Genomic DNA, 23794 nt, shown 5'->3' with positions numbered 1-23794 from the left:
AGTTTATTATTAATTTCCTTTCGCTCTACATTAACTTGGCAATTCAAAAGATTATGATATTTTATGGATTTTAGCTGCAGTTCAAGCTCCATTAATTTTACTGACTTCAGAACTATTCCAAACTGAAAAATACATCTTAGTTCAAGATTCTAAGGTTTACGTGAATGTGTAACTGACTTGAAAGAGAAATTAGGAGATTCTTTCAACAATTTATTGCTTGTAGTACTTGAAATATAAGTTTGTAGTACCTGAAATACGAATCAAAATATATTTTGCTATATATCACTTTAATAAGCTTGACAATTCTTTTCAATACAAGGTGAGTCAATATAGACACTTTTTATTTCTTTGGAAAAACCACTGTCTCATTTTGGAGGAAAATGGCTAGTCAAAAAGGTACCTGCCACATAGTATATGTTCTTCAAGGAACATATACTTCAACTTAAAATTTGGTTCACTAAAATACATGATTTCCCCCGTAACAAAAATAAATTAACCTCATAGTTGAGAAAAGAGAAATTTGACAAAGGTCTCTACATGAACTTGAAAAACAAGTCAGGATTTGTTTTGCCTGTGTAGAACCCACCTAGACAAAACAACTGGCTGCCTGTTTCTGCACTTGTTCGGTTCCACAACAGGACAGCAGATAGATGGGAGGATGCTCAAGACTCATAAAAGCCACAGGACCACTTACTCCAAATCCATCAAGATTTAATGGAGAACAATAAATGACATCAATAGAACAATTCCAACAGTTTTCCAATGCCTTAAAAGTGGGTGGTAAGCTTGGAACAGGTACTTCAGCAGGAGCAATACAACATGTTCTAAGATTATGGAGGTGAGAAAACATGTTTGTTAGTTCAAGATGCCGTGTGCACAATACAACAGTTTCCAGGACAGAGAGGACAACAAAACATATAAAGAATAAATCCAAGCTGCTTAACTTTCTACAATTCTCTTGAGTAGTAAGCCCAGGCCACCCTTGGCCACTTGCAGGGGTGTCTTTTTTTCTTTATTCTCAATGTAAATACTTGCTCCTTGGGTCACCAGTAATTTTGCTTCTTCCACTCTTTCCTCATCACAGGCTAAGTGTCTGAAATTGGGAATCACAAAGATTAGTCACTACCAGTTCTATATAATGGTTAGGATTTCCAGTCTAAACTGTTTATCGCTGGACAGTGGTGGCATTGGAAAATTATTTCATCAGGAAAGGGAAATCAATTAGCACGGCAAAGAGTATAAATTAAACTAGAATAATTATATAACACCGGATTACCTATCTTACTCCTGGCTCTACTAAAACAGCTAGTTGGCTCTAAATGCTAGCCTAAGGCACAACTTCCCCATTCGATGGATATTACTGGTAATTTCCTCCAAATACTTCAATGTAATCATAATGCAGGATTGGAACTGAGAGAAGCTTCAGTTCATGTTGTGCTTCTGTAACAAGTAGTGACTTTCAGAAAAAGAGCTGATCTCACTTGATTGGTATATCTACACGGACAAACCAAGGTACAATTAGCACTGTTATACAGTACAAGTTGTCACAGAGGTTAAAGGTCTTGTTATAATGACAGAGCTCACCAGTTAACTTGTTGAATAAAGAAACCAACCTCTGCCAGTCACTTCTATAGACTCTGACAGGCAAAGAATTCAGCACTTTATATGGCCTTTTATTTAAACCTCACATTAACCCAGTGAGGAAGAAATTACTGTTATAATATTACGGAGGGGAAGGAAGGTTAAGTTCCTTAACATGCACGCGTAATGTAGTTACAAAGTGGCAGCTTTTGTACTGAAGAACAGTATCCATCCAATTCTACATCCTACTTTCTCCCAAGGACCCTATACTATCTGATTCCTAGACTATTTCCAGGCCAAGTGATTAATACGTCATGGAGAAATAAACTAGAATATTCATTAAAAGAAACACACAGTTGCTTAGGCCTACAAGAAAGATTTTCAAGTAAGAATTAAGAAAACAATACTTTTCTTGGTCTCCATTGGGTCCCTACCCGCTGAGATCAGGGAACCCCGTGGAAGAGTGGGAAGAAAGGCTGTAGTCAGAGGAGATGGAGGACTCTAGGAGAACATAGCCCACCAAATAAACTAAGTAGGGCTCATTTGGGATCACAGAGACTGAAGCAGCAAGCTGGGCCTGCATGGGTCTGCCCCCAGGTCCTCTGCATGTATGTTATGACTGTTAGTTAGCTTGTTATTGGGGAATTGTTTTGCCTGGTCTTGGGAATCTTTTCTGCAAACTGGGTTGCCTGATCCAGCCTTGTTATGAGGGCTTTTGCCTTGTCTTACTGTATCTTGTGCTGTGTTTGGCTGATATCTTTTAGAAGCCTGCTCTTTAATAACGAGGAAATGAGGGGTAGTGGACGTGGGGGAGAGGAGAGGTAGGAGAAACACAGAGGATTGGAGGAAGAGAAAAATGTGGTTGGGATGTATTGAATAAAAGAAGAATCTATTTTCAATAAAAAAAGAAAACAATACCTTTTTATGACAGGAGCTCTCTATGAAACCCTGAATAAAATAGAAACTTGCTGTGTAGACAAGGCTGGCCTTGAACTCAAAGAGGTGTGTCTGTTCCTGTTTCTCCCAAGTGCTGGAATTAAAGGTATGCACCACCGTGGCAAAGCAGTTTTGTTTGTTTGTTTGCTTTTGTTTTTGTAAACAGGGTCTCACTATGGAGCCCTGGCTGGAGTGAAGTGTTGATCAGGCTGGTTCTAACTCACAGAGATCTGCCTTTCTCTGCTTCCCCAGGACTGGGATTAAAGGCGTGTGCTGCCAAGTTCAGCCCTTGAAAACAATACTTTCAAAAGCTGTCTTAAAGTCAGAAGGGAAAAGGTTCAGCCTTATTCTACACTACAAAAAAGACCCCAAATTTCTGATTCAAGAAGTCATGATTCAACAAAGGAGAAAAATGGGTATGAAAAACCATACAGACACACAGACACACACCAACCAAGGTAAAGGTTGGCTTCAAGTTATCCACGTCAGTTAATCCCAGGTGGATTTAAGAGTCACAGAAGTGAATACTTCATTCATCTCAGGCTTTCTAGTTGTGGTGGAAATTAATAGGTTTGGCCACATAGTAACTGATAACTCCTGACAATAGTTGAAAAATCATGCGCAAATAAACAGACAGACTGGGAAAATACTTTCAACTGATATGGCATAATGTTCCTACTTTTACTGTGTCAAGAGCACTGAAAAATCAGTCAAAATGACAAAAGGGCAAACTGTATACTGTATGACATGCTGAGGCCCCCAGTGCCACCAGGACGAACGGAGAGGTGGTGGAGAGTTGGGGAAAAGGAAAAGCAAGAGGATTTTTATGTTTTGTTTTTGTTTGCTTGCTTCTTCTTGCTTACTTATTTTTTTTTTTTTTTTTTTTTTTTTTTTGTCGGAGGCACTGCAGGGATGAGGGGAAGATAAAGGGAAATCAAAAGGTAAATAGAATTGGGGTACATGACGTGAAACGCCTAAAGAATAAAGTTAAAAAAAACCTGTCAAAATAAAGAAATTCCCCTAAAAGGGAACAGAAAGGCTGCAAAATTACAATCTTAGGCATTAATAAATTTCAAAATCTGTAACAAAATGTACTTTCTAAGCATGAAATGTCATATATCATACAACACGAGGGTAATCTGAGTGCTGGTGGGGAGGTATTAGGTACTGTTAAAATGCTATTGGGAGGGCACAATGAGACAACTCCTCTGGAAGCAATTCGTCTTCAAGTATGTGTATTTGTTGAAACAAACAATCAACTTCTAGGAATCTATCTAAGGCCATAATCAGCAATATGGGCAGAGGTGTTTTGTTTTGTTTTTTTTTAAAGCATATTGGTCAATGCAACGTTACTTAAAATGGCCAATGGCTCAGAACTGTTTAAGTAAACAGTATCAGGAATGATTAAATCATGGCACATCCATAAAATGGAATTGTATACAGCCATCATGAATGTTTTAAACATATTTAATGACATTGAAAAATGCTCATAATGTGCTATGAGATTAAAACATAAGTTACATGATCTCAATTTTGTGTATATCTGCATATAAACAACTGGAAAAATACTCAAAATTTTCTATCAATATTTTTTGGGGATAGCAAAATGATAGGCAATTTTAGTTTTTGTCATTATACTTTGGCATCCTTCCAATTTCTTTTGTTCTTAGCATGTATTGCATTTATAAGCAGAATAAAAATGACTGCTATTTGTCACTTACAGAGGAGTGTTACCCTCAGTGTCTTGGATGTTTGTGGATGCTTTGTAGAACAGAAGAATATGAACCGTCTTCAAGTTACCCTTGGCTGCTGCCCGGTGCATTGCTGTAGCCTCATAATGGTCCTTAGCATCTGGATCAGCTCCACCTTCCAGTAACATGGCAGCAATCTGGAAAGAAGGACAAGAAAACAATGAGGAAATCTATGTTTCTATTTATGTTTAGAACTCAAAGGAAAATCATGCAGGGATAGAAGCATACCTCATGCCTATTTTTTGAGGCTGCATAATGGAGAGGAGTGCAGCCATTTTGATTGACAGCATTCACTTGTGCACCTTTCACCAGAAGGGCCTTTACAATCTCATCCCGGCCAGCAGAAGCAGCAATATGCAGAGGAGACCAGCCTGCCTGTAGAAAAGGTGAGTTTAACAAAAGTCAAGGAGAAAAGGGACAGAAGTATGAACATTAACATTTATTCAAGGTTTATAGTTCTGTATTCTCCTTCCACTCCATTTAAGCATTGTGGAAAATTTGGAAATAAAAATTTATACAAACGAAAAATGAGGAGCTGGAGAGATGGCTCAGTGGTTAAGAGCACTTATTGCTCTTTCAAAGGACCTTCCTTTAACTTAGACTGCTCACAATGGACTGTAATTCCAGCCCCTGGGGATCTGATGCCCTCTTCTGGCCTCCAAAGGCAACTGCACATAGTTGGAATTCACTCACAGATACACACAAATAAAAACAAAATAAACCGTTTAAAAATAGCCACAATCCTAACATAGACATGGTGTATTATACTAATTCTAATGGGTTTTCCCCCATACAATAACTTTAAAAAAAATAAAAACTAGAATCAGCGTATAAGAAGTTCTGTGAGGTGTGTTTTTCACAATTTCTACTTCTAAGAATGTTTGTGCAATTCTTTGGAATGACTGATGGCATATTAAGGTACAAAGTATGTATCCCTAGCTCTAGTTAATCATTGCCCCATAAAATTCTTTTCATTTTCTCTTAGAAACATTACCTCAGTAAACATCTCTGAAAATTAACCTGTGCCTACAAACAAAACACATTCCATTCTCAGTTTTTGTGAGTCTTATCTTTTTACTTATGTGTATAGGCATGTAGGCCAAAATGTGGTGTCAGGTCCTCTGAAGCAAGAATTACAGGAGGTTGTGAGGCACCCAGCATGGGTACTGGAACCAAACTTTGGTCCTCTCCAAGAGCAGCAAGCACTCTTAACTACTGAAACATCTCCCCAGCTCCCCACAAGTCTTATCTTAATATAATCAATACCATTATAATAAATGCTTCTACATAACACACATATACCCAGGTCTTTATTATTCAGGCAATATTCACCAACAATTTTAACATGACAATGTTTAGTCTTTTTGAGTTCATAATAAGCCCTGCTCTGTATTTCCACCCTGAATTACAGACATTCACTACCATTCTAAAATAATGCAATCATTAGCCTCCGGCCTAGTCACTAAGGCCATACTGTAACTTCCTACTTATAAAGGTTCAAATTTTATTTATGAGCTTTATATTGAGGCTTCACTAAATACAAGGCTGGAGTCTAAAGATAACCCAGAGCTTATCAAATGTGCCTAGTACTCACGTCATCTTTATCATTCACCGGCACGCCAAGTTCCAGCAAGAATTCAACAATTTCTGTATGACCGGCTGAGCATGCCCAGTGCAATGCTGTTCTGCTGTCCTATGTGGGAAACAGGGGAGCACAGCTATCAACATTCCTGAAGACAAATAGGCAGAAAACTACTGATGCCAGCACACCTACAGGTTGAACATAAGAAATGGAGAGTACCAGGTCCTCAGGTAGGTAACCTTAAACCGTATTACTTACTAGCATTTGAGAGGCCAAGGTATTAGTAACATGGGCTGAGTGGTGTCAACGAATGTAAGGAATTCTGGGCAGAAAGGAATGATGAAAGCATTAGTCCCAATACAGTGGCAGAGATGGAGATGTGCTGTGTATAATTCCAACACTTACGCATGCCTATGAGAAACACTGTGACTTTTATATACATCATTTCTTTGGACCCTCACCATGCTCTGTGGTCCCTATTACTCCTCATTTTACACGTAAGGTCACTCAGACTACTTCACATAAGCAACGGATCCAGGGCCACACAATTTATCCAAGCTCTGTGACTGTGAAATCTCTATTACCACACAGACTTCAAGTGAGGTTCTACAAAGATGTGAATTTTTTTTGGGGGGGGGAGGTGGTCAGGATCTTGCTACGTAAGTCAACGTTAGCTTCAAATTCTCAATCCTTTTCCTCCAACTCCTAAGTGCTAGGATTATAGGCGCATGCCACTGTATCTGGTGAACACACGAATGTTATGGAGAAAGAAATGAGAGCTGAATTGCATAGAATCAGCGCAATAAAATTGATTTTTTTTAAAATAAGATAGGAATCATGCTTCTCAAGGAGAATGCCTATTTGTGTTGATTGCTATGCTTCTCAGTCTTGAGTACTGTAAAGTGTTGATTGCATGTATATATGTATAGTGTGTGTGTGTACCAAACCTAGGGCCTCCTGCAAGTGCTCTACCACTGAGCCTTTAAAGTAACTTAACTGTGACACTCAGGGAGTTGCCTGGTTTGGGGGAGAGGCTCTAGAAGAAGGAAAAGAAGAACTGGCATCACTTGATGCTTTTGCTGGTGTCCAGGGAGGGAGCCAGCTAGAAGTCTCACTGCTGTGGACACCTGTGGCTTTCCCTGTCAGTGTCGCCAGACAGCAATTAAACCTTATGGAAATTTCAAATACGAATAAAATAAAGGGAATATGACAGAGACAGAGACCCACATGCACACATTACCTAGCTTTAACAAAAAATATCTCACCATATCTACTTCTAGATTGTTACTATTTAAGTTTTTAAGAGTTATTTTACTTTTGATTGTGTGCATGTGTGTGGGTTTGTGCACATGACCTCATGTGCGTGCGGAGGCCAGATGAGCTGAACTCTGGTCCTCTGGAAAAGGAGCATATACTCTTTTTATTTAAAAAAATATTTTTCTTTACTTTAAAAACATTTCTTACTATTTATTTTTAAAAAACTATCATTTCTCATTTTACCTACCAATCCAAGTTCCCACTCCCTTGGCTCCCTCCATCTTTCCCCCCATTCCACTCCCCATCCACCCCTCAGAGAGAGTAAGGCCTCCCATGGGGAGTCAACAAAGTATAGCACATCACTTTGAGGCAGGACCAACACCTTCCCCACTATATTTAGGCTGAGAAAGGTATCCCCCCCAAAAAATGGGCTTCAAAAAGCCAGTAGACAAGCAGTAGGGATAAATCCTGGTGCCACTGCCAGTGCCCCCACAGTCTGCCCCAGCCATACAGCTGTCACCACATTCAGAGGGTCTAGTTTGGTCCTATGGTGCTTCCCTCACTGCCAGGCCAGAGTTGGTGAGCTCCTATTAGCTCAGATAAGCTGTTTCAGTGGGTGTCCCTTTCATGGTCTTGACCTCTTTGCTTGTATTCTCACTCTTCAAATGGAGAGCAAGGAAAGAGATATCTTGATTGAGGGAGCCATTATGGGGCTAGCCAGAAACCTGGCATTAGAGAAATCCCAAGAACCCACAAGAATGACCCCAGCTAAGACTCTAAGCAATAGAGGAAAGGGTGCCTGAACTGGCCTTGCCCTGTAGTCAGATTGATGACTATCTTAAATATCACCATAGAACCTTCATCCAGTAACTGATGGAAACAGAGGCAGAGACCCGCAGTGGAGCACTGGGCCCAACTCTCACAGTTCAGTTGAAGAGTACATATCTACCTCTTTGGCCCTGCTGAGGTTTCTTTAAAACAGAACCCTAAATGTCATGATTGTTCATCTCTAATTATTTAGCACCCACAAAATAAAAGTGCTTTTGTCGCACGCCTTTAATCCCAGCACTCGGGAGTCAGAGACAGGCAGAACTCTATGAGTTCGAGGCCAGCCTGGGCTACAAGAGCTAGTTCCAGGACAGGCTCCAAAGCTACAGAGAAACCCAGTCTCAAAAATACCAAAAAAAGGTGTTTTTGTAAGAAACCTTACAAGATCATTATTAGATTTTTAAAATTAACATTAACATTAACTCTTTGTCACGGATGGAACGCAAACCTTCCAGGACTTAGTGTATAGGAGGGGCTCAAGCAGGACCACCTGGGTTACATAGAAAGATCATATCTTAAATCATATCCATAAGTTAATTGCATTTGGTTGTTTGTTAGGCTTCATAATCCTAACTCTCTCTTTTATGCCACTGACTTGACTGAAGCATGGTTACATTTTCATAAGTCTTAATATAATTCATTTTATTAAATTTAAACCATATTACCAGACAATAACAAAAGCAAACTGCGTGAACATAGGGGAATTCTCCTGTTGAGTAATAAAGGAAAATTTCAAAGGAAACAGTCTCTTCATTTTGAGTTATCTTCTAAAAAAGACAGAACATGGAGAATTTGAAGTATTATACACTGTTTACTAGTGTTTAACACCATATCTATCAAACAGAAAGCAATCTATGATTTAGAAAGTTATGAAGAAAACATGAGATGTTGTTGATCAGAACAGAATCATTTCCCACTGTCCTCAGTTCACTCAATCCCATTCGAGGTGGAAATCCATTCTTTGTTCACGGAGGAAATAACCTCCCCTTCTACACAAAGCCCTTTCTGACTATTCCTAGAGTCTTCCCTTTCCATGTTCGGAAATGAATACATAAAGTTCTTTCGGGGGGAAGTTTACAATATGTAATAAGATGATTTTTTTCGTTATTTCAGTTTTGCCCACTTTTTCTACATAACAAAAATTCCCGGCTCCTCTCAAACTCCCTGGCACAAAATTCAGTTACACGTGGTCGATTTAATGGGATTACAACGAAAGAAAAAGAAATCCACATAAAAAGCTGTGTCCTGAAGCCGGGGTATTTCTGAGAAAAGCCGTGGATGATCTAGGAATATAAGAAATTCAGCGAGCTAGTGGTTGGCCTCTCCCCCTCCCCCCAAAATGTCAGTTGTGGACTAGAGTCGGACTGCAAGTCTTGAGCTAACCCACGGCTACAAGCGGGAGGAAGGGGCGGGAGGAGCTCAGAAGTGGCCTTGGACCAACTCAGGACCGGGAAGCCTCGTAGGGCTTCGCTAACGCCCGCGGCTAAGCGCCAGGCCCTCGCGCTGCTTTACCTGATCGGTTCTAGTGGCTAGAGATTGATCGGCCAAAATGCTCTCCTTCAACTCATCCAGCTTCCCGGTGTAGGCCAGGTTGCAGACCATTACGTTAGACACACTCCCCTCCATTTCGCCTTCCCAGAATCTCCGTGAAGCCCCGCCCACTCACGGCTCCTGCTCGGGTAGCCAATCAAAGAGCTCGAGGTTCTCCAATCACTGTTCTCTCTGCTTTCCGTGTTGCCCGTCCCACAGCCCGGAGCTTCTGGGAGTTGCAGTTTGATGGCATTTCCGGGCCTGAAGGCGGCTTAGCCTGCTATTCGGTTCCGGCGCCTAGCAGTGTGGAACTACAAGTCCCAGGATCCTCTGAGAAAGCCGTAGTCAAGTTGCCGGTGGAATTGGCCCAGGATGACAGCTGGAGAATGGAGTCAGGTAATGGGAGCGGCTTCTGGAGGCACTGTGTGAAAGAGCTAGGGTGGGTGGTCGTTGGTAGGCCAGTAAATCGGTCACATGAAAGGGATACTATACCAGGCCAAGAGCCTTCTGGGACCCTAAAGATCTTGTCCCTCTGGGCCCTCACTTGCAGTGGCAGGCGGAAGGGACAGTAGTTGGAGCTGAGTACTACCACTTGAGCTTGAACCACTGACTGTAGCTACCCTCCCCCTCCCTGCCACTGTCCAAGGAGCGGAAAGAAGCGCAGACTAGTTACCCTGGCATCTCGGCTAGTGGCATCAGAGTAGGATTCTGCCACAGCCGCGGTTAACACATGACACCATACAGAGGTGATGTGCCAGAGTGATGCTAAAGACAGGGTGTGATGCCATAGGAGCCACTCGATATCTAAGAGATCTCAGTGAATCTGTAGCCTGGTGACATCGCTACTTAACTACGGTCACCTTAGGGATACCGGGGCATGATGATGTCACTTTAATATCATGGTAATGGCAATTACATCGAGGCTTGCTAAAATGTTAAGCTAACAATGTGGGTTTTAAAGAGGGAAATTCCAAATAGTGCTGTAGCAGAAGAGATGCAAGGCTTGTCTTTTATAGAGCATATCCGAAAGTGTATTAGAAAAGTGCTGAAAATATATTTTAAAAGTAACTGATTATGTTTATGTCTCTCCTGTTGTGGGATAGAACAGGGCTTAGCAAAGTTTATGTAAAATGCCAGATCATAGATATTTTAGGCTTTTTCAGGGCAAATGGTAAAACCAAGTACAGAAGACAAGTTATGACAAAATTGGTGAAATTCTAGATATAATAATAGTAGAATATATTTTTCACACAGAAATACTGAGATCAGAATTCTTTGAGGGACGTAATATTTTGCTTAACTGAGGTTTAAGGTTATTATTCTCTATCATCAAAATCAATTCCAGATGTTCTTTAATGAGATTTTATCCATTTTAATCGATAGGAAAGTCTTTGAAATATCTTTTGACACAGAAAGCTACTGCCAAATATTGATAATCCACAACCATATTCTTTTTTAAAGACTATTTTATTGATTGTGTGTGTCTCTGTCTCTCTGTCTCTGTTTGTCTGTCTCTCCCCCCCCCCCCCGTGTGTGTACATGCCTTGGCATTGCATGTGGAAGTTGGAGAATGTGTTGATTCTTTCCTTCCATCATATGGCCTTGAGGATTTAGCATAACTCATCAGACTTCCTTGTGGAACCATCTCTAAGGTCACCAGTTCTAATTTTGATTTAAATAAATTTAAACATTTTTTTCAGAACAGTTTTAGATTTATAGGAATGTTGCAAAGTCGGGTGGTGTGACTCATACCTTTAATCCCAGCACTTGGGAAGCAGAGACAGGCAGATCTCTCTGAGTCTGAGACCAGCCTGGTCCACGGTGCAAGTTCAAGGACAGCCAGGACTACTGATAGCTAGACCCTATCTCAAAACAATTGTTGCAAAGGCCGTAACCGAATTCCTACATATTCTCCACCCAGTTTTACCTTTCCCTCCCTAGTTCACAACCTGATTGTGATAACTTAACACACCATAAAATTCAACTGGGGCTAGGGGTGCCTAATAGTAGAACATTTAGCAGACCTGTGCAAGGCTCTAGGTTCAATACTCGGCACTACAAAGCTAAATAAAACACACTTATTTAATTACTGATTATTAGTAAGTTTCAGAGTTGTGCGGCTATCACAATGAATCCGTTGTATAACATTTTGATCGTCCCAGTAAGATTTCATGCCCATTTTCAGTTCATCTTTATCCCCACTTCCTGCCCAGGCAGCCACTAGTGTACCCTTTGTCTTTATAAAATTGCCCATTCTTAATTAACATTTCACGTAAATGAAATCATGTAATATGTGGTCTTTTGAGTCTGGCTTCTTTCACTCCGTGTAATGGTTTTGAGAACTTAACCATATTGTTACATGCGTAAGTACTTCCTTACTTCTGTTGCCTAATAATATTACAGTGTACGGGTAATACATTTTTGGGTACCTATTCACCAATTGATAGAAACTTAGTGGGTTTTTTTTTTCTCTCGCTGTAAGCTATTATGACTAATGCTACTTAGGACACTTGTTTTCGCATCTTTGTGTGGATGTTTGTTTTCATCTCTTGTTACTAGATATCTGAAGGTGGAATTCCTGGGTAACAGGACAATTTATGTTTAGCTTTTAAAGCAATTACAAAGCCGTTTTCCAAAGTAGCAGCTGCAGTCTGTGCAGGAGGCTTCTTGTTGCATCATGCACATTTGTTATTTTCTGGGCTCTTGTTGTTTTGAGAGTGAGGCCCAGATGGCTTCAAACTCACAATCCCCCTGCCTCAGCCTCCCAAATGCTGGGATTTCAGGTATGTGCCTTACTCTTTAAAATGTAGCTATATAAGTTGGTATGAAATGATATATTAGTTACAATGTTTATTTTCATATGGAGTGGCTAGCGGTGGTAAACTTCTTTTTAAGTGCTCTTAAACCGTTGGTGTATCTTCTATACATAAGGATCTGCTTCTGTGTTTATTTCCAGTTTCAAAGTGGGTTGTTGTTTATGTGTTGACTTGTAACAATTATTTCCAGTCTAAATCCAAGTCCCCGGCAGGTATATGATATGCAAATACTTACCCCTACTTTGTCCTCTGTTTTTTTTCTCCTTTTGCTTTGTTTTGGTTTTGTTTGTGCTATTTTGAGACATGGTCTCACTGTGTATCCCAAGCTAGTCTCAAACTTGCAATCCTTCTGCCTTTGACTCCCCAGTTGCTTTTTCAGGTGTGCCCCTGTTGTTTGGCTTTCTTCACAATGGTATGTGTTTTGAAGGAAAAGGTTTTGAACTTTTTGTTTGTTTGTTTTCAAGACCTCGGTGTAGCAGTTCTGGACGTCCTGGAACTCACTCTGTAAACAAATTTGGCCTTGAACTTACTGAGGTCTGCCTGCCTTTGACTCCCTAGTGCTGGGATTAAAGGTGTGGGTCACCACCACCTGGCGATTTTTTTTTTGAGACAAGGTCTCACTCTGTAGTCCAGGCCGTCCTGCAACTCACTGTGTAACCCAGGCTTGCCACAGACTCATAGTGATCCTCCTACCTCAAGATCTTCTCTTTCTCTGGCGTTGTATCTAGTTAAGACTTTCGAATGGTACGATTTTGATGAGTTGATTCCACATGTTTTCTTCTGGAATTTTGGTTTTTCTCTTTTGCATTTAAGTCTATGATCCATTTTGAGTTAACTTTTCTATATGGTGTAACATCAGGTTAGCTAAGGTTGTTATCCAGATTGTTCTAGCAGTATTTGTTGAATCTTTTATTTTAATTCACTTTTCTATCATTATCACAACAGATAAATACACATTGTATATTGTAATCAACTTTTCTCCATACTTTGCTCCAGTTTCATTAGTTTTTCTGTGGGCAGTGTCCCATCCATGGTCCCATGAATCACATGGTGTTTCTGTGTCTTTAGAAGCTTGTGACAGTTTCTCAGATTTTGCTTGTTTTGCTGACTTTGGTAGTTTTGAAGTGTACTTGTTAGGTATTTTTAAAAGTCTATTTTCTTATGATTGGATAGGGGTACAGGAGCATAGGATTTTAACTGACCATATTTGCTGCTTGAGAAATAAGTCTATTGTCATGTTTGCTTTGGGGAATGCCATTATGTTGCAGATTAATCACTTTCCAACTGACGGTTAGGTGAAAGCTCCTCACCTGCACAGGGAAGTGGATCTTGGGCTCCGGGAATAACCTTTCCACTTTCTACTTGGCCTTAAAGTCTCAAAACTGCTGCTAGAACTTCAGTGTGAACTCAAGTGTAATATATGTTGGAAACTCGTGCACGATTGGAGATGCTGCTCCTGTTTACCGTTTGCTAAGAGGCAGCTATATTGTGATATCATTTGCATATAATAAATCTCATTGTGTCCCGGTGTTAAAAGTTCAGTGTACTTGGTTATAAATATATACTATTGTGTAACCAACACCAAAGTTGAGATATAAAATATTTCCATGATTCTCCCAAATTGTCACATGCTTCTTTGTGGTCACTCCTCCCCCCCCCCTACACACACTGTTCTTGACAACTCCCAAGCTGATTTTTGGATTGTAATTTTTTAAGCACACAATTTAATGATTATAAGTATTTACAGAGTTATGTTACCACTCCCAAAAGCTTGCTTTTAATCATCTGCTGTACCTAAGAAGGAAGATTTGTATCTATTGTCATTCTTCCTTTTGCTCTCCTTATACAAACATTATTCTATAGGCTTCCACTTTATGAACATTAATTATACAAATAAGATAATAATGTGGTAGTTCATGGCTTGTTTTTGTCACTTAATAGAATTATTTTAAAATTTATACAAATGTGTCATCATTCCATTTCTTTTTATGAATGAATATATACCATTTTATGTCAGTTACATATTTTGTTTAGCCATTCATTAGTTTATGGCCACTTGGGTTATTATTACCTTTTGTTTCTTCTAAATATGACTGCTATACTTTATATGTAAGTTTCTGTTCAGACATGTACTTTTATTTCTTTTGTGTAAATATTTAGGGGTGGAATATTTGGATCAAAGTCATATGAACAACTCCATTTAACTTTTTGAGGGAGCATCAGACTCTCCCGAAGTGGCTATTTTATCTTCCCACAATAATGAATTTGGATGAAAAACTTTCTACAATGACCTATATGTATCAATATATTTCTTTTTATTATAGCTAGTAGTGGGTATGAAGTACCATTCCATTGTTTTGACTTGTCCCAGTACCAGAAGTATATAAAGGGTCTTGCCATCCCTGATAGTTCAGACAATATTAGGCATTAAAATGGTTTTACTCCATCTTCACTTGGAATTTTTGTTTTCTAACTTTAGGTTGAATTAAGACAAATTATCAAGTTGGCAGCAAAAGCTAATTTCCAAAGCTAGCCAGTGTTCAGCAATTGTGGTTGAAAAGGTGGTTTCCATGCTGTTTCAAAATGTAAACATCATTTTTACTTTGCTTTCCACAGAAAATATGTAAGGTGAGATAAATTTAGTCTTGTAGCTATAGTTTGCTAATGACCAGTGTAGAATAAATGCGCCCCATGTGTAGTAGGTGATCTATAAATATTTATCCATTTTATTGTGGAGGCCTGTTGTATTTACAAAAGGAATTGGTATTACTGACATTTAACCATAATAATGCATCAAGGAATGCAATGTGATTGCTAGAAACAGCTTAGAAAAGAACAGGACCCAACATACCTCATACTGAGTGATTTGCTTGCATATTATTTTATAGACAGTATAATGTGCTTTTATTTTATTTGGTAGATGTGGTAGTTAACTTTGGATTTGGAGTTCCTTGACACTAAGGGTAAGCCTCCTCTTTATATTATGAAAGATAGATGGTAAATAGATCTTACAGGAAAAGGTCTTGTCTTTTGTGGTGCTGGTCCCAAGTTCTGGAGGAACAATGCAGTTGCTGCTTACGTTCGTCTTGTCACAAAGGGGCCCCGTCAGTGTCTGACTTCTTGGCTACTCAGATGATTGACTGTTCCCTATTGCCTTTTCTGCTGGCCACATAGATTCTAGGCCCTAGAAAAAGCATGTTAGCCTTAGCCTTCCAGACTTAAGTAAAGCACATGCTGATAATTAGCGTCTATAGAGCACAAGTATCAGATCATGTGTCTCACGTAACTCATACACTAAACCTTTGAGATAGGCACTAGTACCCTCCAGGCCTTGCTTTTTTTTTTGTTTTGGTTTTTTGAGACAGAGTTTCTCTGTGGTTTTGGTTCTTGTCCTGGAACTAGCTCTTGTAGACCAGGCTGGTCTGGAACTCACAGAGATCCGCCTGCCTCTGCCTCCCGAGTGCTGGGATTAAAGGCGTGCGCCACCACTGCCCGGCTAGGCCTTGCATTTTTAAAAATGAAGTTTTAAACAAATGAACAACAAAAACAAGCACTGTAGATGTAAAGTAGCATGCCTAGTAAAACTTGGAGTTTACGTACAAATTAAGGCAGTTTTATTCCCAAACTCTAGAATGTAACCGCTATAACATGTTGCTAGATATTGATGAAGATACAGTTATGTATAAATACAGACCCCAGATCCTGTAATAGCCATCCCTGTCAGAGGGCTCCAGACTGTACCTGCATGACTATGGGGGAAATGACAAGATTTTTGTGCTGTACAGCAGAACTCTCTGTATCTATACTGTTCTACTTTGGCGCCCCTAGCCATACAGGATTAGTGAGCACTTAAAATGTGTTTAGGAATTTTTAAAAATTTTTGCTTAATTTAAAATTAAATAGCTCCTTATGGCTAGTGTTCACCATTTTGGATTGTGTAGAGAAAGGTGATTGGCCCTCATTTGTTTCTTTCTAATTATCAGCAAATACTTTAGTCATTGTAAATATTCTTTCCATGACAGAAGTGAGAAAATAATGATAGACAATATGGGAATGCCAGACAGGGAATATATGCAGTTCAATAAACTACATGGCAGCCACAGGAATAGGTTTTGAGTTACCGGGCATGGATTTCCTCTATTCCTACTACTTACTAGTTACCGGGCATGGATTTCCTCTATTCCTACTACTTACTAGTTACCGGGCATGGATTTCCTCTATTCCTACTACTTACTAGCTAAGGGCTGAGTAGCAAACTCCAAGCTTTTTGAAATTGATTTTTCACTTATTTGAAAATGTAATTTATGTGTCATATTGTCAGCACTTTACAGTTGCCACTTACCAGGTTTAAAATAAGACATTTTAATATTTGTTTTTGATGCCACTGTTAAAATGTCCCTGTTATTTTATGTCAATGGTCTATTCAAAATATTCCCATTTAAATCTATTTCATCATAAAACTGACATACTGTTATAGCAATTTACTAAGTCGTTTTATTTACCACTCTTTAGCATTCATGCTTTTGCTTCTAGGTAATTTGTAAATGATTTTGTTATTTTTTGTTATGAACAATAAAAGAATCACAACGAATTACAGGTACCCAGAAGGGTTCTCTATGCTCTTCATTATGTTTACCTCATCCACTACACTGTACAGAATTATAATACAGTATCAGATGAGATCGGGCACATTCAGGGTGTCATGGTCATAGATTAAAATTCAATATCAAAACCAGGAAATTGATACTGTCATGTTGTAGTTTGGAATGAAACTGTCCCGCCACCAAAAGGGTCGTGGATTGATGGCTTGATTCTCTAGTTGAGAGGTGATTGAATCATAAGGATTAATTCATTAGATGAGTTCATATTGAATGGGCTATTAGGAAGTGGGGCCTGGTTGGAGGAAATGGGTCTCAGAGATGTATGCTTCTGGTGGTTATGCCTTATCTCTGCCTCTTCCTGTTTATCCTTTTGCTTTCTGGTTGCTATGAGGTGAGAAGCTTTCCTCCGTCATGCCCTTCCACATGATACTTTAGTCTCACCTTAGGCTTAGTCAACCATAGACTGAAACCTCTGAAACCAAAATCAACTGTCTTCTGTTAAGTTGTTTCTCTCAGGTATTTTCACAATGATGATGCATTAACATGTGTGTAAACAGCTTCAAGGTGTGTGTGTGTTGTTTGTGCATTCATAAGTATGGCATTTCAGTATTTACACATTCATATTCATATATATGTAGGTGCACATGCATGGGTGTGTATGTGTGTGTTGAAGCCAGAAGGCAATGTCAGTAGTTTTCTCAGTTGCCCTCTGCTTGAGTTTTTAAGAAAAGGTGTCTCACTGGTCTGGAGCACCCCGATTTGACTAGGCTGGCTGACCACTGAGTTGCAGGGGGCTGTTTGACTTCTCCAGTGCCGGATGACTGTTGAGCATCACCAAGCCCAGCTTTTCATGTGGGTCTCGGGGGATCTGAACTCAGGTCCTCGTGCTTGCCTTTTCCTCAGTCATCTCTCTAGCTCGGCCATGTTATTTTGACATATAGATTTGTTTAACAAATACCACAACCAGGAATTATCCTGGCAGTATAAAAATCTCTCCTGTACTACCCCTTTATAGTCAGTACCCTCACCTATTCCCAACATGCATATCCTCAACAGCTGCTAACCGTCTCTTCTTGTCTGTCATTGGATCTATATGTTATTTATTTCAAGATGTATTTTTAACTCCCCTTGAGACTTGCCTTTTGACTGATGGATTATTTAGAGGTAAGATACATCTAATTTCTAGTTGTTTGGAAGTATTTTCTTTGGTGCCATTGTCATCAGAGATACATTCTACATAATTTCAAATATTTCTAATTTATTTGTGTATGTTTTAAGACTCAGGATGTGGACTCTGTGAGTGTCTCTTGGGAGGTTGAAAATGTATATTCTGCTCTTATTATGTAGAATTTTCTGTGTATCCCAATTATATCTTGTTGGTTTATTGTTGCTCAGAATTTTTGCCAAATACTGGAGATTTTATGGTAATTAGTTTTATTTAGCCATCACACAATGTTTATATATGTCAAAACATATTTTATACTACAAATATAAAGCATATGTGCCTGTCAATTTAAAAATAAACTACCCTTTTCTGAAATGTGGGGATTTGTTTTTTTACCAATTACATTTTCTGTATTTCTTAAACACCATACTGTTTTTCTTCTCTTCCTAGAACTCTAATGACATGGATATTTAATGTACTGTTTAGTTCAATATGTCCCTGAATCTCTGTTTACTTTTTTCCAACATGATTTCTTTGATGTTCATACTGGGTATTCTCTATTATTCCATCTTTAATTTCCCTGATTTCCCCCATTATCTTCTTTTGTTCTATTGTGATCCGCCAATGAATTTTTCATCTTTTTTTTTTTTTTTTTTTTTTTTTTTGGTTTTTCGAGACAGGGTTTCTCTGTGGCTTTGGAGCCTGTCCTGGAACTAGCTCTGTAGACCAGGCTGGTCTCGAACTCCCAGAGATCTGCCTGCCTCTGCCTCCCAAGTGCTGGGATTAAAGGCATGCGCCACCATCGCCCGGCTTGAATTTTTCATCTTAATTATTGTATTTTTCCATTCTAAAAATCTGGTGCTTCTTTTTTTATGCCTTTTATTTCTTTAATGAGATTTTCCATTTTTAAAAATTGGCTCTGCAGAGTTAAGAGTTGCTTGTTTGGAGCATTTTAAGATGAGTGGCTTAAAATTGTTGAATCATTACAATATTTGTGTCATTTCCGTGTTGGTGTCTGTTAAACGCCTTTTCCCACTCAAGTTGATATGTTCCTAGTTCTTTGTATCATGAATGATCTTGCACCATGTCTTTGAATCTTTATGTTGTGACTCTGGATCTTATTTCGTTCTCCCATTTTGACAAGCCTACTTTGACACCACTATGGTGGGGGGAAGAGAGAATTACTTTTATATTGCTGGGTAGAAATGGGAGTCAAGTTCTGCCTTCATGAGCCATTTATCCTCAGTGTAGGGATAGGGATGCCATTATTACTAGGCAGGGGTGAAATTTAAGGCCCTCAATAGGCCTCCACTAACACACCCTGACTTTAAGAGAAAGGTCTCTACTGCCATTGTGTAGTGGTGGAGTCATTGATGCCTGGCATGGTTGAAAGTGCTGGATCTCCATTCTGTCTTTTTAAAACTGCTTCAGAGAGATGGGGAAGTTGGTGTGTAACTAAATCCAGATGAAGGTAGAAATCCAGCCATCCCATTTTGTGATAAGAATTAGGATTAAATTCTATTGTATTTGACTGGATAATTATTGCCTAATAAAAGTTTTCTTTATAGTTTGTTACTTTTATGTTCTTTTGGCTAGAAATAGCTTACTTTTGAGGGACATTTATCGTGTATGCGTGTCTACACTGCTGCATTATATGACTATTCTGTCATAAGGTTCAACATATGTTACTAAAAACCCAGAGGGCTCACTTCCATGTTATCACTTAGGCCCTAAGGCCCCTAGTAGCCAGAATACCTTATCCGTTTTACCTTTCAGAGATTTAGGAGAGATGAATGTATTTATTTATGATACCTTGTGGCTTTAGCTGTATTTAGTAAGATGAACAGGGAAAGACAAATCTACTCCATGTTTTATTGGAACCAGAATATGTAAGTGATTGCTTAAAGAAAACATGGATGTTGTGTTAGTTATAACCTCTCTCCCGGTGAAAAGTTAAGAATAGATAAAATCACTCTGACCTTCATTCCTAGTCCCTACTATACACATTCTATTTTGATTCAACTAATCTGACTGCTTAGACTTTTAGATATTCAAGGGAAGAAAAATGGTCTTTGTATTTTCGTGACACACACTCACACTCACACACACACCTCCAATCTGAGAATTATGAGGCTCTAACATTTTAACCACCCCAATAGAATTCTCTTTATTTTTTTTTAAAAAAAAACCCTACTCTCTCAACTTGATTTCTTTGCTTTGGATTTTTATGAGATAAGATTCTCACTCTATAGCCCAGGCTGACCTAGAACTCATGGCAGCCCCATCTCAGCCTTTCAAATGCTGGGGTTATAGGCATGGGTCATGATCAGTAGTTCTCAACTTTTCTACTGCTGTGATCCTTTAACATAGTTTTCCATGTTGTGGTGACCCCTTACAATCTTAAAATTACAGTATATGGACTATAATTTAGTTATTTTTTGAGTAAGTTTATTATTATTATTATTATTATTATTATTATTATTATTATTATTATTATTTTTGGTTTTTCGAGACAGGGTTTCTCTGTGGTTTTTTTGGAGCCTGTCCTGGAACTAGCTCTTGTAGACAGGCTGGTCTCGAACTCACAGAGATCCGCCTGCCTCTGCCTCCCGAGTGCTGGGATTAAAGGCGTGCGCCACCACCGCCCGGCGAGTAAGTTTATTATTATGACTCTAAATTTTTATATTATCCCATAGAACCATGATATTCTAAGGCAAATTTTTTTCATGTTTGCTTTTTGTACTAAATTGTTTCAATGTTCTTGCTACGTCTCTCTCTCTCTCTGTTTGCGTGTGTGTATGTGTGTGTATGTGTTTGTGTGTGTGTGGTGTTGGGTGTATGCATGTGTATGTGTGTAGGCCTGAAATCAATATTGGATATCTCTCCTCAATGGCTCTCCACCTTTATTTTTTCAGAACTGAACTTGAAGCTCACAGGTTTGAGTAGCCTGGCTGGCAAATGAGATTCAGAAATCCCTATCTACTCCTCCCGAAGGCTGAGGTTATAGACATAGGTAGCTATGCTTGGTTTTAACATGGGTTCTGAGGATTGAAATTCAGATATTCATGGTGTAAGTTAGGCACTTTACCAATTGAGTCATTTCCCTATATTCATATTTAGTTTTAATAATTTTGACTCTTGTCCCTTTTGCTGCTTTCAACCTACATTTGCAAAATTGGCCCCACCTCCTACGTACTGAGGGTCAACAGTAAGCTTCTTCATTGAACTTAATGTCTGAAGGGGATTCTTTTCAAGGATCATGGGATGGTCTGGATTCACTGTCTCTGGGTATTTTGTTTGGCTATCTGCAAGTTTGCACTTATATGGAGAACTTCATTATGGGACTGAGAACTGCATCACCCGGAACACGAGCCCTTGGAGCTCCTGGAACCAGATCACCTCCCCCCCCCCCCCCCCCGCACACTTTTTTTATTTCAAGCTCCTAATTCTGCAGGACTATCCAATTGGGGGTTGTCTGCTAGGGTTGCTGAAAAGAGCAAATGGTGACAGGAAGCATTCTGAGGTAGTTCTAGCCTGCCTCACTTCCTCTCATCAAAGAAAGAAACTCTGAAATGTGATATAACAAAAGGCACCTTCCATTTGGGGCAGCAAAGAGAAGCACTTGGGGCGTTGGCAAGGCATACAGAGTGAGGCATATTTTTAAATTTCATGGTAGATGGCAAATGGCAGAAATGAGAGTGGCCTTCATGGGCAGTTAGTGTGAAATTCAGACTCCAAGGGGTCTACAGTACTGCAGATAGCGCATGGGTGGTGCAGAAGCATTTCAGAGTTCACGTGGGAAATTAATATAGTGGTTGTTGCATGACTAAAGAGACATCTAAAACTCATAACTGGAAAAGGCAAGGAAGTTATTAATTGCATTTCCCTTGATACATCCATTTTTAAATACTTATAATGTAATGGTTTCACCATCTCAGATATGTTAAATTTTAGTGTTGCTGATCCTGACTCAACTGAAATGCAAGGCATATGTAACAAACTTTGAAACTGAAGCTCAGTTTTCATTGGCCATAATATGAGGCATATTATCATTCCTTTACCAGTATATGATAAAGCACTCTCCTGTTAGCTTTCTCATTAGATAGTCGCTGCAGAGCCAGGAGGGAGAGTATTATCAGCATTTTCTGCATCGGGGGGAGGGAATCTCAGAACTTGTAAGAGTGACCTGAGATGACATGACTCTAACAGGTGGACCAGAAATAGAATCTCACCCTTTGGATCCTGGGTAACAGTCCAGTCAGTCTGCTATTATTTCTTCAGTAAGATTTAAGGAGCAAATTTGTTTAAAATATACAGTTGAGTGCTTTAAAGTTCCAAAGCCTTCGTTTCAGTATATATTGATTTATAAATTGGGTAGCTCCAAGTCACTGGAGGGTTAAGCTTCACAGAGGGGCATGAAAGAATGTAAGACAAAGGAAATGCTTGATTGATTGAAATGGAAAGCCCCCAGAGATTAGTTGATAGTTTGTAATTAGTAAATTCCCTTACTGATTGGTTAAAATTAAATTTCATTTTCCTATTTACACCATTGGAGTCTGGTTTGCTGAAGTAGGAATCAAAGACACTGGCGCTCCCTTAGCCTAATGGCCTGCCACACATACTTTTTATGCATGTGTGTGTATGTGTGTGTGAGTGTGCATATTTGTGTGTAATACTGAAGGACAACCTTAATGGTCATCTTTGAAAACACTTTCTTCCTCCTGTGAGGTAGGGTCTGTCATGATTAGGTACCCACCAACTAGGCAAGATCCCACCAATCCCTAGGGTTCTTCCTTTCTCTACCTTCGCAACATTGCGATTACAAATATAGCTACCATACGTGGTGCTTTATTACTTGGGTTTGAGGAATCAAGCTCGGGTCCTCTTTCTTCCAAGGCCAAGTGCTTGACTGACTAAACCATATCCTAACCACTCCCACTAGCTTTTTATTAAAGAATGAATTCAATATATTATCCTGATAATAACCAACTTAGATTTGATATATGTATACAGGATGATATAATAAATTCATTATATGTTAATTTTTGATATTGGCAAATGATATTGTTAATATAATTTTGATGTCTATCACTAGTAAGTCCTGGAAGTAAGTCTAATGTAGAAATTTAGCATTTTCTTTTTTCTTATAAAGTTATAGCTGAAAAGGGTAAAGTACAATTTTTATGTGAATGTATAGTTTAATTTATTTTTCCCTTTTATTGAAAATGGAGCTGGGTGGTGGTGACGCACATCTTTAATCCCAGTAATCAGGAGACAGAGGCAGGAGGATCTCTGTGAGTTCGAGGCCAGCCTGGTCTACAGAACGAGTTCTAGGACAGGTTCCAAAGCTACAGAGAAACCCTGTCTCGGAAAAAAAAAAAAAGAAAGAAAGAGAAAGAAAGAAAGAAAAAAGAAACTTTTCCCATATAATATATCCTGATTACAGTTCCCCATCCTTCTACTCCTCCCAGTTCCTCCCCACCTTCTCTTCCCTCCCATCTGGATCCACTCCCTTTCTGTCTCTCATTTGAAGAGAGCAGTCTTCCAAGAGATAACAGCCATACATGACAAAATGAAAAATAATACGATGAAGCAAAAAATATCATATTGAAGTTAGACATGGCAACCCAACAGGAGGAGTCCCAAGGGAAAGTATAATAGAGATCCACTCATTTACACACTCAGGAGTCCCGTGAAAACATTAAACTGAGAGCTAACTATATATTCAGAAAACCTGGTGCAGACTC

General features: G+C 39.2%; 1 protein-coding gene across 2 annotated transcripts; it reads right to left on the bottom strand.

Moving 5' to 3' along the window:
* Window positions 1–694: 694 nt before the first annotated feature.
* On the bottom strand, window positions 695–9578 carry Psmd10 (proteasome 26S subunit, non-ATPase 10). 2 transcript variants are annotated; one of them, XM_057759190.1, is made up of 5 exons: window positions 9448–9578; window positions 5863–5961; window positions 4497–4643; window positions 4239–4405; window positions 695–1093 (listed from the first exon to the last, which is right to left on the bottom strand). In XM_057759190.1, the coding sequence occupies exons 1-5, from the start codon at window positions 9559–9561 to the stop codon at window positions 940–942; spliced, it is 681 nt and encodes a 226-aa protein (XP_057615173.1). In that variant the 5' UTR covers window positions 9562–9578; the 3' UTR covers window positions 695–939. The 2 variants fall into 2 exon arrangements, with proteins under 2 accessions (XP_057615173.1, XP_057615174.1); XM_057759191.1 differs by having other exon boundaries at window positions 954–1093; window positions 4318–4405.
* Between the last annotated feature and the right edge of the window lie 14216 nt (window positions 9579–23794).

The sequence above is a fragment of the Chionomys nivalis genome, chromosome X (assembly GCF_950005125.1).
Source record: "Chionomys nivalis chromosome X, mChiNiv1.1, whole genome shotgun sequence".
NCBI classification, from domain to species: domain Eukaryota; kingdom Metazoa; phylum Chordata; class Mammalia; order Rodentia; family Cricetidae; genus Chionomys; species Chionomys nivalis.
Note: the sequence above shows the minus strand (reverse complement) of the source record. Positions and strands in the feature narration are given on the sequence as shown.

What these genes read in the sequence shown, in the direction of transcription:
- Psmd10 (XM_057759190.1), bottom strand. Translation starts at nt 9,561, where the DNA reads ATGGAGGGGAGTGTGTCTAACGTAATGGTCTGCAACCTGGCCTACACC. An exon ending in TAGCCACTAGAACCGATCAG is followed by an intron (nt 5,962 to 9,447) that starts GTAAAGCAGCGC and finishes TTTCCCACATAG; the next exon opens with GACAGCAGAACAGCATTGCA. An exon ending in ACTGAGGGTAACACTCCTCT is followed by an intron (nt 1,094 to 4,238) that starts GTAAGTGACAAA and finishes TCCCAATTTCAG; the next exon opens with ACACTTAGCCTGTGATGAGG.